This window comes from Tinamus guttatus, unplaced genomic scaffold, assembly GCF_059628265.1.
Source record: "Tinamus guttatus ecotype Peru unplaced genomic scaffold, ASM5962826v1 Tinamus_guttatus_pri_ptg000060l, whole genome shotgun sequence".
NCBI classification, from domain to species: domain Eukaryota; kingdom Metazoa; phylum Chordata; class Aves; order Tinamiformes; family Tinamidae; genus Tinamus; species Tinamus guttatus.
This window is the reverse complement of record NW_028288594.1, coordinates 4276479-4290863: the sequence shown is the minus strand read 5'-3', so window position 1 is coordinate 4290863 and position 14385 is coordinate 4276479. Positions and strand designations below refer to the sequence as shown.

The window sequence follows — 14385 nt, the reverse complement described above, 5'->3', positions numbered from 1 at the left end:
TTCAAAGCAAAACAACATGAGCTTTTACATCTGATGAGAAGTGCTAGATATTGCAGTTATTTACTATTCACCTAGTATTTATTTCTCCCAGCAGAGAGATGAAATGAGAATTCTCAATGTAAGAGTCAAAGGCATGTGTTTTCTAAATCTTTGCAGCAAGAGTGTCTACAAGATGCCATCTCTGTTTCTGTTGGAGAGCTGAAATGTCCTACAGGGAACCAGAAATTAAGGGTTTTCCTTATGTATCAAAGATGGTTTGATTCTACACTGCATTAATGCAAAACTTCATGTCTCTCTTTGCAGTGCAAGGAAGGTGGATTTCCAAATGATCTTTGGCTTGGAGTAAGCACAGAAAATGTGTCCATTTACAAACGAGGAGATCCTAAACCTCTAGAAACTTTCCAATATGAGCATATTGTTTTCTTCGGAGCACCACAACCTAACACCTTCAAAATTACAGTGGATGAGAGAGAAATGTTCTTTGAAACATCCCAGGTGTGTGTTGTATGTGAGGTTTTACTAATACTTCAGTAATGCTCTAATTGGAAAACAGTACATAAATTTATATGTGAGAGCTTGCTTACACACTAAGCAGACAAAGAACAAGATGAAAGGAAAAATAAACCTAAAGCAACATGATACTTGTTCTTGAGTACAAGACAAGGAATAAATAGGAAAAATGCAGATTAGAAAGTAGAGGTTGAGTGGTCTTCATGGACATTTGGAATTTCAAAAAGACCACAGTTTTAATTAGTACATTAAGCATGTTATTAAGGTGGAATTAGAAAACTGAGTGCTCATGAGTGGGCTGTTTTTCATTCCCTTCCAGCATATGAATGGGGTGTTCTGTGTACAGAAGCCACAACAAAGCTGTTACCGCCCTTGTTTTCATTCTCTGTGTCTTCCTGACTGAGATGGGGTAAATGAGGGGACTAGATTTTGTTTTGTTTTACAGTAATGATGGCATTTTTTGTCTTTCTCTTTGATCCTCTTCTAAGACATTCTGATCTCTATTAATCTCTGAGTTGATATTTTCATGGAAATAGCTATTGAAATGTCAATAGCTTTTTCCTAAATGTTCCTATTTCTTAAAATATGCTTTCATCTTTAGATCTTAACAAGCCCTGTTCAGTTTGTGCATGGCTGTACTGTAATGGCCCAGTTCTTTCTTGCCTCCTTTACTGTCATGTTCACATTTAGTGTTAATGTTCAAAATTTACTGTGCTATGACTTTGCAAGTGAGGAGTCTTTTTCTATAAATTCCCTGGTGCACCTCAGTGCAAAATAGTTTTTTAGTGTGCTTACCCTGTTGTTGTGTTCTCTGTGCAGGTGGGTGAGATAATAAAGATCATGAAAGCCTACATCAACATGATAGTGAAGAAACGCTGCAGTGTCAAGTCAGCCACCAGTCTGGACAGTCACGCTAGCGTCTGGACTAGGTGATATGGAAGAACTGCTGTGAAAGAGGGGCAGTTGTTTCACAACTGAAATTTGCAACTTGCCAGCACAAGTGTAGCAAAGATGTTTTTTTTAAAAAACTCCACTTGACTGACTACTGTATTTAAAAACTGAAGTGGTATCTACAGTACCATTAGGATTTGCACCTCTGCCCAAAGACATTAAGCAGTAACAACTGTTGTTAAATATTAACTGCCTAAAACTTGTTTTCCCTTGCTTGCTTGATGAACAATGTACCTTAAAGAAGCAAAGTCAGAAGCATCTTCTGCCTTCTCAGAAGCTCAGAAGAGCATCTTCTCGTGCTGCTTTCACAATTTGTCATATTGGCAGAAAAATTCACCACAATCATTTCTGCACTAGAGGTGTCAGACTTAAGCTTCCTTATGAATTTCCAACATACAAACATTTAGGGTCATGGGATTGCAGTATGGTATGCTAAAAGAATATTTGTTTTTATTTATTTTGCAAGCAACTTTGAAATATAATTCACTGTGGGGGTTTCTCTTCAGATAAGTAATGATCTCATATGGTCTTAAAAGAAAGCTCCTCTGTATGAGCGAAGCCAAATAGTCAAACCAACAGGTAGATCCTACATGAGACAATTAAAAAGCAGACACAAACATATTTGGTGGTTCTTTACCTTCCAGGTACTTGACTGTAAAAAGTGGCACTTTACATAAAAGTACTAAATATTCAACATGTAAGAAAATCTTCAGGACTAGCACCACTGATATCATTAGATGCTGTGCCAGGTACCTGCCAAGCAGCATAAAAATTGATGACTGCCTTTTTCCCATTACAGCTAAAAAGTGTGATTGATTTAGTTGCATTTCAAGCAGAGCTGTTGTGCACGAACTCCAAACTTTAGAGGTTTTTTATAGTGAGCTGCCTGTGTTAAGTTCCTTTTTTTCTTTATATGGGATTTCAGGATGCCTGGGATCCCTGAACATTCTAAATTAAGTGGTTCCTACTGAGTGAATAGATGCCTAGATAAACTTTTATAGGCAATTATTCCACTTCCCATGTACTACAACAGATTGGAGACACCAGTACCATCATCCTCCACCAAACTCAAAGTGGAATTGCTCCCATCACTGAGTCTCCAAAGTCCTTCCAGTCTCCTCAAGGTCCCTAATCAGCAGCAAGTTTTAGAACAATATTGCACTGCAAAAACAACTGCTCCTTTTTTTTTTTTTTTTTTTTTTTGGAGGGTTTTATAGTCCCTTACAAGAGGAAGAAGCTTTTTTTTCCTCCCCCCGCCTTGGTTAAAAGATAAGTCATCTTCCGTTTCTTAATGAATCTGAGGAGCCATAATATAAGCCTGCACGTTTGCAAGAGCTAAAAGGTAAGAGTCAATATGCTGTAGGTTCGATTCAAATTTGTCTTCAGATTGTGTCGTTCACTAATAACTATATCACTGGTTTTAGAGTTGACAATACAGAGGAAAAAAAAAAGCAGCATGCATAATCTGTGCTTTTCTCTCACTTCCACTATGCTGCAGCATGTGCAAACAGCGTCACACAATCCAGTTTAAGAGGATAGCCACTATTTGTATCATGGTTTCAATTGGAGTTTTGCCTTAAATAATGATCCTTCTTACGAACATCCCATTTTTGTCTCTTGAAATAAAAAGATGACCAGGTCACAAGTGAGAATGAACAGGAACGCAGAGGTAGTGTGCAAAGTATCACTTTGTATCGGTCCATACACTGACTAGATCTTTTATGTATAAGAATAGCCTTGACTGTCCCTGCCCTTTACTCTGCACTATTTCTGTGTTCTGGCTCTTGGGTTGCTGCAGGCAGCTTGAACCCACTTGGGAATGTAACTCCCATTACTGTTTGTTGTAATTTTTCTCATTTCTATTACAGAATTCCTTCTGCTTTTTTTAATTTGTAACTGGCTTTACAAGATGAAAGTTTAATAAATTATTGGATTGCACAGACTGTATTCACTCTCAGTCATTATGTATCTGCGTTAAGATGTTTGTTTAGAAATCTAATACTCAGAAGTTGTAATGTAGGCATCGATGGCATAAAGAGACAACAGTCCTTCCTGTGAGAATCCAATTTTGCAATTGTGAAGAGTAATCTGCAGCTGCAGTGGAGAACGTCTGTTCCCAGGTTCTGCTATTCACTCAGTTTGAGAATTCTATTATACCATTGGTCAAATTAAGTTACACCTTCGGTCAGTGAGAAAATACTTCTATACTGTCGGAGGATTGGTTCTGGGAACATTACAGGGGGAAAGCAGAGTCAAGGATTTCACCACCTCCAAAGTCTCAGGCTGCAGGATCAGCTCCATCCCTACTAGTCAGCACTTCTAACACGAGAAAACTTTTTACAGTTTAAGTAACCTGTTAGTTGCACCTATATTTTAATAAGTCTCCCTATAAGCATGCATCACTAAAAAGAGAAATCAGGGTAAAGGGCAGCTGAGCAGTCTGCAAGGCACCGGCTGTCCTCTAACACACAACTTCCCTGAATCCGTATACAGGTTTTGGAAACCAAGCACAGAGAGAGGATCCCCATTACCATTAGTCAGTCTTTGAGAGCCTTGGGAGCCTGGAGATAGGCTCATGCACTTTAATTTCAAACTGCTCACAAATTTACAGGTCCTATGCTCTCATCAACTTTTTGCGTTCTTTATTTGAAGCTAGAACTGCCTCTCCTTATGTCTGAAGTTGCTTTCCTTTTCTCAGCTATTACATTCCTGTAAGAGTCACAAAATCACAGAATGATTACAACTGGAAAAGACCTTTAAGACCATCAAGTCCAACCATAAGCCCTTCAATACCATACCTACTAAACCAAGTCCCAAAGTGCCTCATGATGTTTCTTGAACACTGCCAGGGATGGTGACTTCACCACTTCCCTGGGCAGCCTGTTCCACTGCTTCACTGCTCCTTCCATGTAGAAATTCTTCCTGATGTCTAACCTGAACCTGTCGCAACTTGAGGCCATTTCCTCTTGTTTTACCTGTAGTTATTCTGGAGATGAGATTGACCTCCCCCTGCCCCCCTACCTCACTACCAGTCTCCTCTGCACTAAATAACCCCAGCACTCTCAACCGCTCCTCGTGAGGGCTGTGCTCCTGCTAATTCACCAGCTTTGTTGCCACTGTGAAGTGCTCTCCTCCCTGCCCTTGTACAAGTGCAAAATTGTGACAGTCTTGGATGCATTGGCATAATATTGAATCTCTTAGAACTGTTGACGCTTCCTGGGTTGTCCACTACTGGCCCTTTAGAATGGGTTCTTTAAGAGCAACTGGACTTGGTTGGTCCAAGGCTTTGGAATCAATGCCTTTGTTGCTTGGAGAACTTCTGTCAATATTAATCTTTTGTAGTAGTAATAGTAAAACGGAATTCCTTCAGGATGGATAAAAGCTGGAATACTTACAGAATCAAAGTGTATGTTAAGTCCTGTCCTTCATCTCTCTTTCCTTTCTGCTTAGGAAACTCTTAAGTCCAACTTTACTTGCCTCATCTAACACATCATCATTATGACAATACACATGCCCCAATGCAGTTCAGCATAAATGTCACAGGGTACACAGTTTCATTTTTGACTGTTTCATGTGAATTAGCACCCAAAGGCAGTATGTAATCAGCAGTGCTCCCCTACTTTTTCAGTCTGTTCTAGCATTATCTTTATCAGGTTGTCATTGTCCCTCCTGGCCTCTGCCTTAGTATTGCTCTAATAGTTAATTCAACCGTGTATGTTCTAACTGTTCTTTATATGAAACACTTTGAGTCCAAACAAAATTAATTTGATATAATTTATAATCAGCAACTGAACAGTAAGCCTAAACACTTTACACAGAAAAACATAAGCCTCTACTAAGCTATATCTGCTACTTTCAGTGCAGTTTGACTGTAAGCTTCAGTTATCTATTTACACTATGGTTTTTTTTGTAAATATACATGTATTTAAATACATATTTATGTTTTTACAATGTTTGTATTTATCTATCTAGTTCTCTAACAAACATTTTCCTTATGCAAGGTATATTATTACACCATGGCTTGACCTCAGAACGGCACACTCTCTCTGTCACTTTTAAGCAAATCTCACCCACTCATACACATCCCAGCCCTCATTGTGAAATATAAGCTCCTAAATCTGTACTTAAAAAAAAAAAAGTTTTTTTTTCTCACATTCCACGGGCCATCAAGTATACCTGCTATTCACGACATTTCCCAATGCTACAATGGCACGTACTCTTCTTGGTGGTGGCCCCATGCCACTGTAAACAGAAAGGTGATTGCTGAGCAATCACTTTCTGTGACTTTCTGTGCAAAATTCATTTATCTCTGCCTATTTGCCCTGTAAGTGCTGCTCTTCCAACAACATGGTCGCATGCTGGGCTTATGACTTAGTGCAGGAGCACATCAGACACTTCACCCGTGCTCTGCCCAGCCATTTGGGTCTGGGTGGCACCCAGGGAGCCCTACAGTACATTGGCCAATTCCTAGGCCTGGCAAGGTGTCTGCTCCCACCTCCTGTCCCTGCCATGGCCAGCCTTGTACTCTGCAGACTGCAGGCTCCAGCGTGGTGGCAAGGAGACACCAGCACGCACTGTATGGCCCACCATGCTCAGCTGTGCCTCATGCTGCACCCAGCCTGCGGCCCCGGTGTCCATTAACAGCAGCTCCGCCCGCCACATGCAGCTCAGCAGCCATGTTGTGTGTGGCAGCCAGGCGAGAGGGAGCCCCACAGCTCTGTGGGGCAGCCTGGAGGGAGCAACACCCCGAGGGAGCAGCCTCATTCCCCCAGTGCCACGACAGCAATGGGAACACAAAACCTTTGGCCTTTCCACCTTGTAAACAGAATCAGCTGGAAACACACAGTAATATTATATGTTCATATGTATATATGTGCATATGTATATAGAACTGTGCATATATAGCATTACATATATATGCATATGTTACATGTGTATACAAATTATATATATATAATACAAGAAAATGTATGTGCTTTAGAATATATATTCTCTAGATGCAAATGCTGTCTTAACATACATATACATTTAATACTATATATAATGCTTTATATAACTGCATAACATAGATGGTAGTTTTCATATATGTATAATAAATATAAAATACATCTATATAATAGCTATACATATCTTTTTAGATATAGATACATCATATTGATCTTAAGGGTCAACTGAAGTAGTTTAGGCACTCGGCTGGTTATGTATTGAGTATGGTTTATGCAGCAGTAGCAGAGTAGGCTCCCCCATGCATAGATTCACTCTACATCAATGCGTGCATTGCCTTGCTGCATTGCAAGGCCAGGCCAGCCAGGAGAGGGCCTGGCTCCTGCTCAGCTGTCCCCACTTGTGCCTCATCATGAGCTCACCATCTCCTCCCAAAGCACTGTGGGCACGGGAATATTTAAAGTGAGAGCCCAGGGCCACTGCCTTTTCTCTGGGTCCCTGCAGGTAGACTGAGAGAGTTAAGTCTTGGCTAGCAATAGTCTTCAAGGACCTACAAAAGCAGAGGCAGGTCCATGCTTCTTCCAGTGCAGCACTCAGAAGTGAGGCTTCTCCTTCAAGGTAAGCCTGATACTATAATACTGTGTAAAAGTCTTTATAGTAAGAGAAACACTGCTGGCTGTCCAAGGAAGGGAGCAGTGCCTGCAGGGAGGTGTGCAGCAAGTTGGCTAGGACAGGAAGGGGGGATAAGGTACCGGTTCCTCACAAATGCTCATTCTCTTACCTTTCTGAGCGCTTATGCAGGTGTTGAGACTCCTGGCTAATACACTCGGCTTGTTCTTTGTAGAGGAAGGGAACTACTACAGCATGACTGATGCTAGGGCTGCAGTCATGATGAGGAGAACTGTTCGCTGTAGGCTTCTTGGCCCAGAAATCCTCATAGAGATGTTCAGAAGAAGAAGGAAGTCAAGCCTGAGAAGGTCTTTTAATACCCTAGCTCTTGTTAACGATGCTTTCTGCTGAAGTCACATGGTCATTTATGGATATGGAGAACACCTGGGTCCTTCCTGGGTAATGAGGTCTGGTGCACTCCTTGTCCTGCTTCCCTCTGCTTTGCAATTGAAGGGCGATGACCTCTATTACCAGGCTTCTCTGTGGCTGAAGGTGGGCCAGCTGCAGCTGGAGCATCCCTCCTACTGCCTCACAGCTGTTGGCACTTGAAAGCAGGAGCAGTTGAGCAGGGATGCTTTCCTAGGCCACCAGTCTTTGTTATAGTGACTATCCTCTCTTGAGCAGTATCCTGGCACCTTGTGACATGATGTTCCTGTGTTGTGGATCCTTCTAGCTGTCAGCAGTGGTTGTTTTAGTGCTGCTGGCTGTTCTAGCCCTTTCCCAGAGCATGTGCTGATGTTATGAAACTGTTGGCAGTGTGCTTAACCTTGGCTTTTTGGGCTCGTCAGCTGGGCTCAACAGTCTGTCCTTCTTTAGGAATTAGTGCTTTCCAGCCTTCTTTCCTAGTAGCTTGTGCTAGTGTAGGCTTTCTGGTCCTCTTGTCTGTGCTGTTGTTATTCACAAGGCAGCTTGCTTAAGAATCTTGCACTTACTGTTTTTCTCAGTAGGATTGAGATGTCTCTCTGAAGCTTCCTGTCTCTATCAAGACTCATATTTATGCATTAACCCATGTTGATATCCAATACCGCTATAAAAATACAATACGTATTGAGTTTTAAGTACTTAAATGAGAATTCTGGCAGCTTATGAGTTATATGGCTACAAAGGTTATGAGCAGAATAATAAACCCACATTATAGCCAAGTAGGGCAAAAAGACAAGTGTTGGCTAGTGAAAATAGAAGGAAGATGGTACGATATAGTGAGGCAGAGGAGACTGATGTATGAAGTAGATGTTATGAGACAGAACAGGTAAAAAGCACAATGGTGTCCACAGGGGACAAATAAAAGATGGAAACTTTCTTCAGAAACACAGCCTATTTCCTTCAAGTAGCTCATGACCCACACTCTTCATAAATGTGTCCTTATATGCGCATGTATATGTCACATTCTTGCTTGACACCAGACACACTTTAAATAGACATATCTATAAAAATAAATTTCCATGACAGAAGCAGATAGCAGTTAAGCAACTAATGCCATTCAATCACACATGCTTTTATGCATATTTGTGAAAACTTTTAAGCATTATTTGTATTTTTAATACAACTCTGCTAGTTTATACAAAAAATGCTACTTGAACTCTAATTCTCTGTTCTATGTGGTAATCTGATAATGAGGAACTCTGACACATGACAACTGAAAAGAGAAGTGTAAGGGGAAAAGAGAAAGAAAGAACTCTTGAGCATCCTAAGATAGAGTGTGGAGGAAATTAACTTTGCTCTTGCACACACACACAAAAAAATCTCATAAGCAATGACAATATTGACAAAAACACAGTTTGCATTAATTATTATGCGTTACTGGAATTTCACTTTTCTTAAAAGGTGCATTGGAATGAATTATTCTCATTATGCCAAAAAGGAGCAAAGCAAACAAACACCTGGTATCTTGTTTATATCTACATTTCCTTCTGCATTACAAATACAAATCCAGAGGACTTGCAGTCTGTTTCACTGTCACACAATAACATTGAAATCTCATCTGGAAAGCTCCCTACCTAAATCCTCTGTTTGAAGTGTTAGTTACGGGGGGGGGGTGTGTGTGTGTGTGTGTGTGTGTATGTGTATATATATAGATAGATAGATATACTTTCAACATGAAAATGTTGTAGAGGAATAAAAACAAGTTAGTGGCATTTTACCTTCTTGCTAATGCTGCATAGCTTGTTTGCTATCCATAAAACAAAACTTACTTTCAAATTCTCTGTCAACTCTCACTTAAAATTTTTTCAAAACTAAATGGATAAAATGCTTTATAGTCATGATTGAATTTATTGTTCCTGTACTTAATCTCTTGCTCTTCCTATGTTTAGTTTTTATTATGGCTTATAGCTCTCTATTTAAAACTGTTCTTTAACATGTTTGGCTACTAAAAGTTTTATGTATTTCTTGACAACAGAAGGAATTTGCTTAACTTTGTAAACCTCAGTGTTACATTTCCTGCTGTGCTCTAGACAGCAACAACAGACACGTAAAAGATCCAAGTTGTAATTCTGACTTTTAGCATTGGGAAATCTAATATTTGGTCTTTGTTTATTTACAACAAGAAAAAAATCACTGTCAGGTCATGTAACTTATTTCCTACTTTCAAAAATGTTTAGATTTATAACATATGTCCAGGGCAATGAGCAGATGGTATGCTTGATTTAAAGAAGGTGGGGGGGGGAAGAGAAAACTAGTAAGATATACAACAAATATATCAGACCTACATGGTGCTTGTGCATAAGAAGTTCTTTTTTGTATCTGTAAAGAGGAAACAAAACAATAGTTAAGCTAAAAATAGTGGATGGTCCGGGTCTGCTATAGATCAAATTCCCCATTTTGTGTCATGAAAAGGTTAATGCAGGGATCTTCGGAGATAATGGGTAAAATTTAGGAAGAGGAACGAGCATTGTATTACTCCACTCCTCTTCATCCCCTTGCCTTAGGTCTTTCCACAGGAAAAGTGCTCTGCCATAGTGGGAGATGAGCAATGATGCTGCGATTCATACATTGAATCGTAACAGTGCAAAACTGTCTTGTATGTAGCCAGAGTTGCACAAATTTTGCTTAGAGCTACCACCATCCAGTGGACAGCTTGTGCTCTAAGACTAGGAGGCTTAGGATCTTAACCTCATTTTTTTTTTTTCTTCAAGAACCAGGGAAAAATACTGCACTTCTGTTTCCCTGTTCATCCTTTGTCTTCTGTTTTTATATCAATCTTTTCTAAGGCCGATGACCTTTGTGCTTTTCTCTGACCCTGTGTAAAACAAGGGCAGCCCTGGACTATGCCACTCATGATCACAGCTGAGCTCATCCTATGTAATAGGAGGGTTCTCTTCAGTCTCACTTTCCCAGATATTAGAGACCTTAAGAGTATTAAAATTGACTTCACTCACAAATGCAAAATAACGTGCAGCTCCTCTGAAGCAGGGCTGTGATCCCTTTCTGCTGTACACTTTTCCATTTCTGTAATCTGCTTACTACAGAACCTGACTCAAGAATTTCTTCCAGAAAGAAGGCAATTTGCTAACATAGCATGAAAATGAAAGACTATATTTAAAGTAGATCCATCTCATTACACATAAGATTGAATATAACTTGACTAACTGATTTTCTGCAATTTACAAGCAATGGCACTGGGGAAGCTTACAATTTCAGCTCCAAAGTAATTAATATATGCAAGGAATAAAAGGGAGACACTAATGAACTATATACCTTGATAAATATATATATATATATATATATATATTTAAAGAGCAGCACAGGGGCATGTTTCCTTTCTCTGTAAACTCCAACAGAAACTGGGTAAAGTTACGGATAACACTGTGTGTGTTTTCAACTGGGAAAAATCAGTGGCTTTTTTTTTTTTTAATACATCAAAAAGACTTTGATCTCTAAACTTTTCCTATCTATGTAGTATGGTAGCACCTACCTCAATGTGAACACAGTCCCTCTGTAGCATGGGTTTGCCCAGTGAGAGAGCTGTATCTCAGTTCTCATAACTGCTTTCATAGAAATAAAACCAATGTGAGCAGCTTAGTGTTTTACTTGACTTTATTCTTTTAATGGCAATGCATCTAAATAATTTCACTATATATTGTAATAAAGCGGTCATTTGTCTGTACTAAGACAGTTGTGCTTATCCAAATAAGAATTACCAGTGATTAGACAACCTGGGTATGATGAAAGAAACATGAGAAATGGGCCTTAAAAATTATTTACATCATTCATAATAATAAAATATTTTATAAAAAGTATATATTCACAAGATATTCATTGGATAATTAGAACTTGACTATTAATTATTTCCATTTTCAATTTCACACTCAAAAATGTGCAAATATAAACATCTATAAAACTAGTAAATCTAAAAACATATAAACTTAGTTGTAATTTTTCCCCAACTATTACTGCTGTTAGAAAAGGATAATAAACAATAAACATCTTCGTAGTCCCCTACGTTAGAAGGCATTCAGCAAGGTGCTTATGCATATAAGCTTACCAGATTTTACATTTCAAACACTTCTCATAAATGGATAAGTTTAAAAGGAGAGTGGGGCTTCTTTCCATTACATTTATTTTCAAGGTATAATAATTAATGTTTATACAAGTTACCCAAGAAAGATATTGTTCCCAATCGTGCCCAAGTACCAAATAAGTGCTTATTTCTTTGATCAGCAAACTAGCACACAGTATTTCCTTTTCTATGGCTGTCCAGCCTCCTATTTTAACAGGTGCTAACATGGTAACTACAAGAAGTTCTCTATTTCTCAATAGAACTGATAAACATTTGCTTATCAAAATAGTGCAAACAGGAACAAAGAAAAGTGCTGTCAACATAAGTAAACTGCAGGGCAGGGGAAAAAAGGCAGCGGAACATTGTGACCTTGCAATGTCACTTCAGAGAAATCAGTAGTATGTTAGACCAAACATATTCCTAATAGCCTATCACATCATAAATGGGGAAGGGATTTGGTCTTCCATATGTACTCCTTCATAAAAAGTAAACATACCTGTTCCTTATTTGTGCATTAAAAAAAAAAGTCTAAAGACTCTTTCAAAAAATTAATTGATCAAATCATTAATAGATAGAATTCTGACTTCCCTTTTTCCCTTTATAGCTTCTTTGGAGCGCACACAAGGCCACAGTAACACATTAGGTTAAAAAAAAAAATCAAGTTTAAGTTGTATGTAAAATACTCAAGTATTTTTAGCATCTGCATACACAACTTAAGTTACCATACATTCTTTCTCATTCCTTATCTAGACATATCTTTAACTTATCTCTAAAAGAGATGATGAGTATTGTCACCTAGAAAAGTACGCACTTAATCCTAGTATGAGTATTACTGTAAGTAAAATGTCAGGAGGATCTCCTTACAGAACATCATCACTGCAATGCTCAGAGTGCAGTGGATCATGAAATGAAACAGTTATTTTCTGTGTTTTAATATAGAAAAAGATCATGTAGGTCTAATTTCAGAGCAGCTACGGAAACAAAAGTACAAAATTTGGTAGGTCATTCCCTAAATATTACCCTAAATGCAGTTTTATGTCTTAATACTTCAGGTTGAGATGCAGATTTTTTTTTTTTTTTTTTTTTTACTACAAGATTTCCTGCCAGTGGTTATTGTAAATCTTTGAGAGACGCTGTTGTGAGAAGAAACCAATCTACAAAACTTACCCTACAGAATAAAACGCAACACTTGTGCTTTAGATTTAGAAGACTGGGGGGTTCTGCTCTTGTTCATGCTAGCCCTGCATACAGCTCTCAGGCATAAGATAAGCAATATGCTGTCTTGCACATTGTAAATCATTGCCATGGATTTGAATAAAAATTGCACACTTGTATAAAAGAGCAGGTTATAGCCCCCAATAATAACCTTCTTTTTCTTCAAAAAGAAATAAAACATCAAGTACCTCCTTTATGACTTCACACAGTGAAGTTCATTCTAAATCACCCAGAAGGAACAGTTTCTCAATACCTATCTTTTGTGAACACATCTTCAGTCTCATCATCACTCAGCCCTCTTTGATAGCGTACTGCAGAGAAGCCACTCCAGTGAAGACGTTTCTTTTTATAGAGATACCAGACTAATCCACAAATGAAGACTGAAATAATCATCAGAGCAAATGCTACAGCCACCCCAGTATGATTTGAACCTGCAATAAAACAAAAATAGTTATATGCTGTAACAGTTCTGGATAACTGTAACATCCTGTAGAGTTTTGGTAAGAATATTTGTTTCACATAGTTAATACTTACATAGCTATAAATTAATAATACATTTACTGTGGGATCATTTAACTGACGTTAAGGAAAAACTGCATCATATTAATAGTCTTCACCTCATCAACTTGGAAGTTCCTATACACATTAGTAGCTAATATCTTATTTTTAATCATGCTGTTGGAAATTTCTTCATTATATTTAGGTTGGAAGGGTCCTTTGGAGGTCAGCTGCTCTTCCTGCTCAAAGCAGGGCTAACTTCCAAGTCTGATCAGTCAAAATAGTTCACTAGTAAGTGCTTTACTTGTTTCAAGTAAGGAATATGATATTGTACTGAGTATAAGTGAAATGATTAAATGTTGTTTTTGAAAAGTGTCAGGAATTAACTTTAAAATGTAGACAGTCTGCTCTGAAACTAAGCAAACTTTAAAATTATTGCTGAAAAAAAAAAAAAGCTTTTCAGTGTTTCAGAGACAGGTGTTTCATTGAATGAAATTTTTGAACTCTGTATTTTAGAACTCTAATATGCTCCAGGAGTCTCCTTGAGTGGAAAGTAATTATGCCTCCCCTGGATTGAAAAGATCTTTCTGCAGTCTTCTTAAATAGCACAAACTATTTCTGCAATTCTATTTCTGTGAAGATGTATGCAAAATCTGAAATATCCCTCTTGCTCAGGAGCTTGTTTAAGGCTCTAGTAACTGCTTCCTCTCCTGGCCAGGACAGAGTATGAAGTATCATCATGAGGCTCAAGACCTATTTGGAGCTGTGTGTCTAATTCTAGAAGCCTTCTCAGCACTGAAAATGCAATCTGCATCTCGCATCTCACATAAACATCTCACATACTCAGCATCTCACATAAACAGAAGTCTCTGCTTCCACCTGTGCAGGCATAGAGGAAAAAACACTCATCTGAGAGAGACTCTCATGTGCCAAGAGGAGGAATAGCTAGAGCAACTGCTCCATGCTCTCTTAAGTGGAAATTTCAATTCTCTCCCTTATCTTTCAAGCAGGTAGTGGGTAAGTAGGAGAGGCATATTCCTAGCGATAACAGACAGCTAGCTGAATGGGGAGCAGTGACAGAAGGCTCTCACTTAAGCTGA

General features: G+C 38.7%; 2 protein-coding genes across 3 annotated transcripts in view; one reads left to right on the top strand and one right to left on the bottom strand.

The window, feature by feature from the left end:
- The window catches only part of LOC104566030 (unconventional myosin-X-like), an 87515-nt gene extending 85839 nt beyond the window's left edge, over nucleotides 1–1676 (top strand). The window contains exons 40-41 of the mRNA XM_088540360.1: nucleotides 304–495; nucleotides 1330–1676. Of these exons, the coding sequence (XP_088396486.1) occupies nucleotides 304–495; nucleotides 1330–1443 (306 nt within the window). The 3' untranslated portion in view covers nucleotides 1444–1676. The remainder of the gene's footprint in view (nucleotides 1–303; nucleotides 496–1329) is intronic.
- An 11263-nt stretch (nucleotides 1677–12939) lies between these two features.
- LY75 (lymphocyte antigen 75) overlaps nucleotides 12940–14385 on the bottom strand; it is a 41406-nt gene continuing 39960 nt past the window's right edge. For both annotated transcript variants that reach the window (XM_088519466.1, XM_088519467.1), the window contains one exon: nucleotides 12940–13218. In XM_088519466.1, coding sequence (XP_088375592.1) covers nucleotides 13034–13218 — 185 coding nt within the window. In that variant the 3' untranslated portion in view covers nucleotides 12940–13033. The remainder of the gene's footprint in view (nucleotides 13219–14385) is intronic.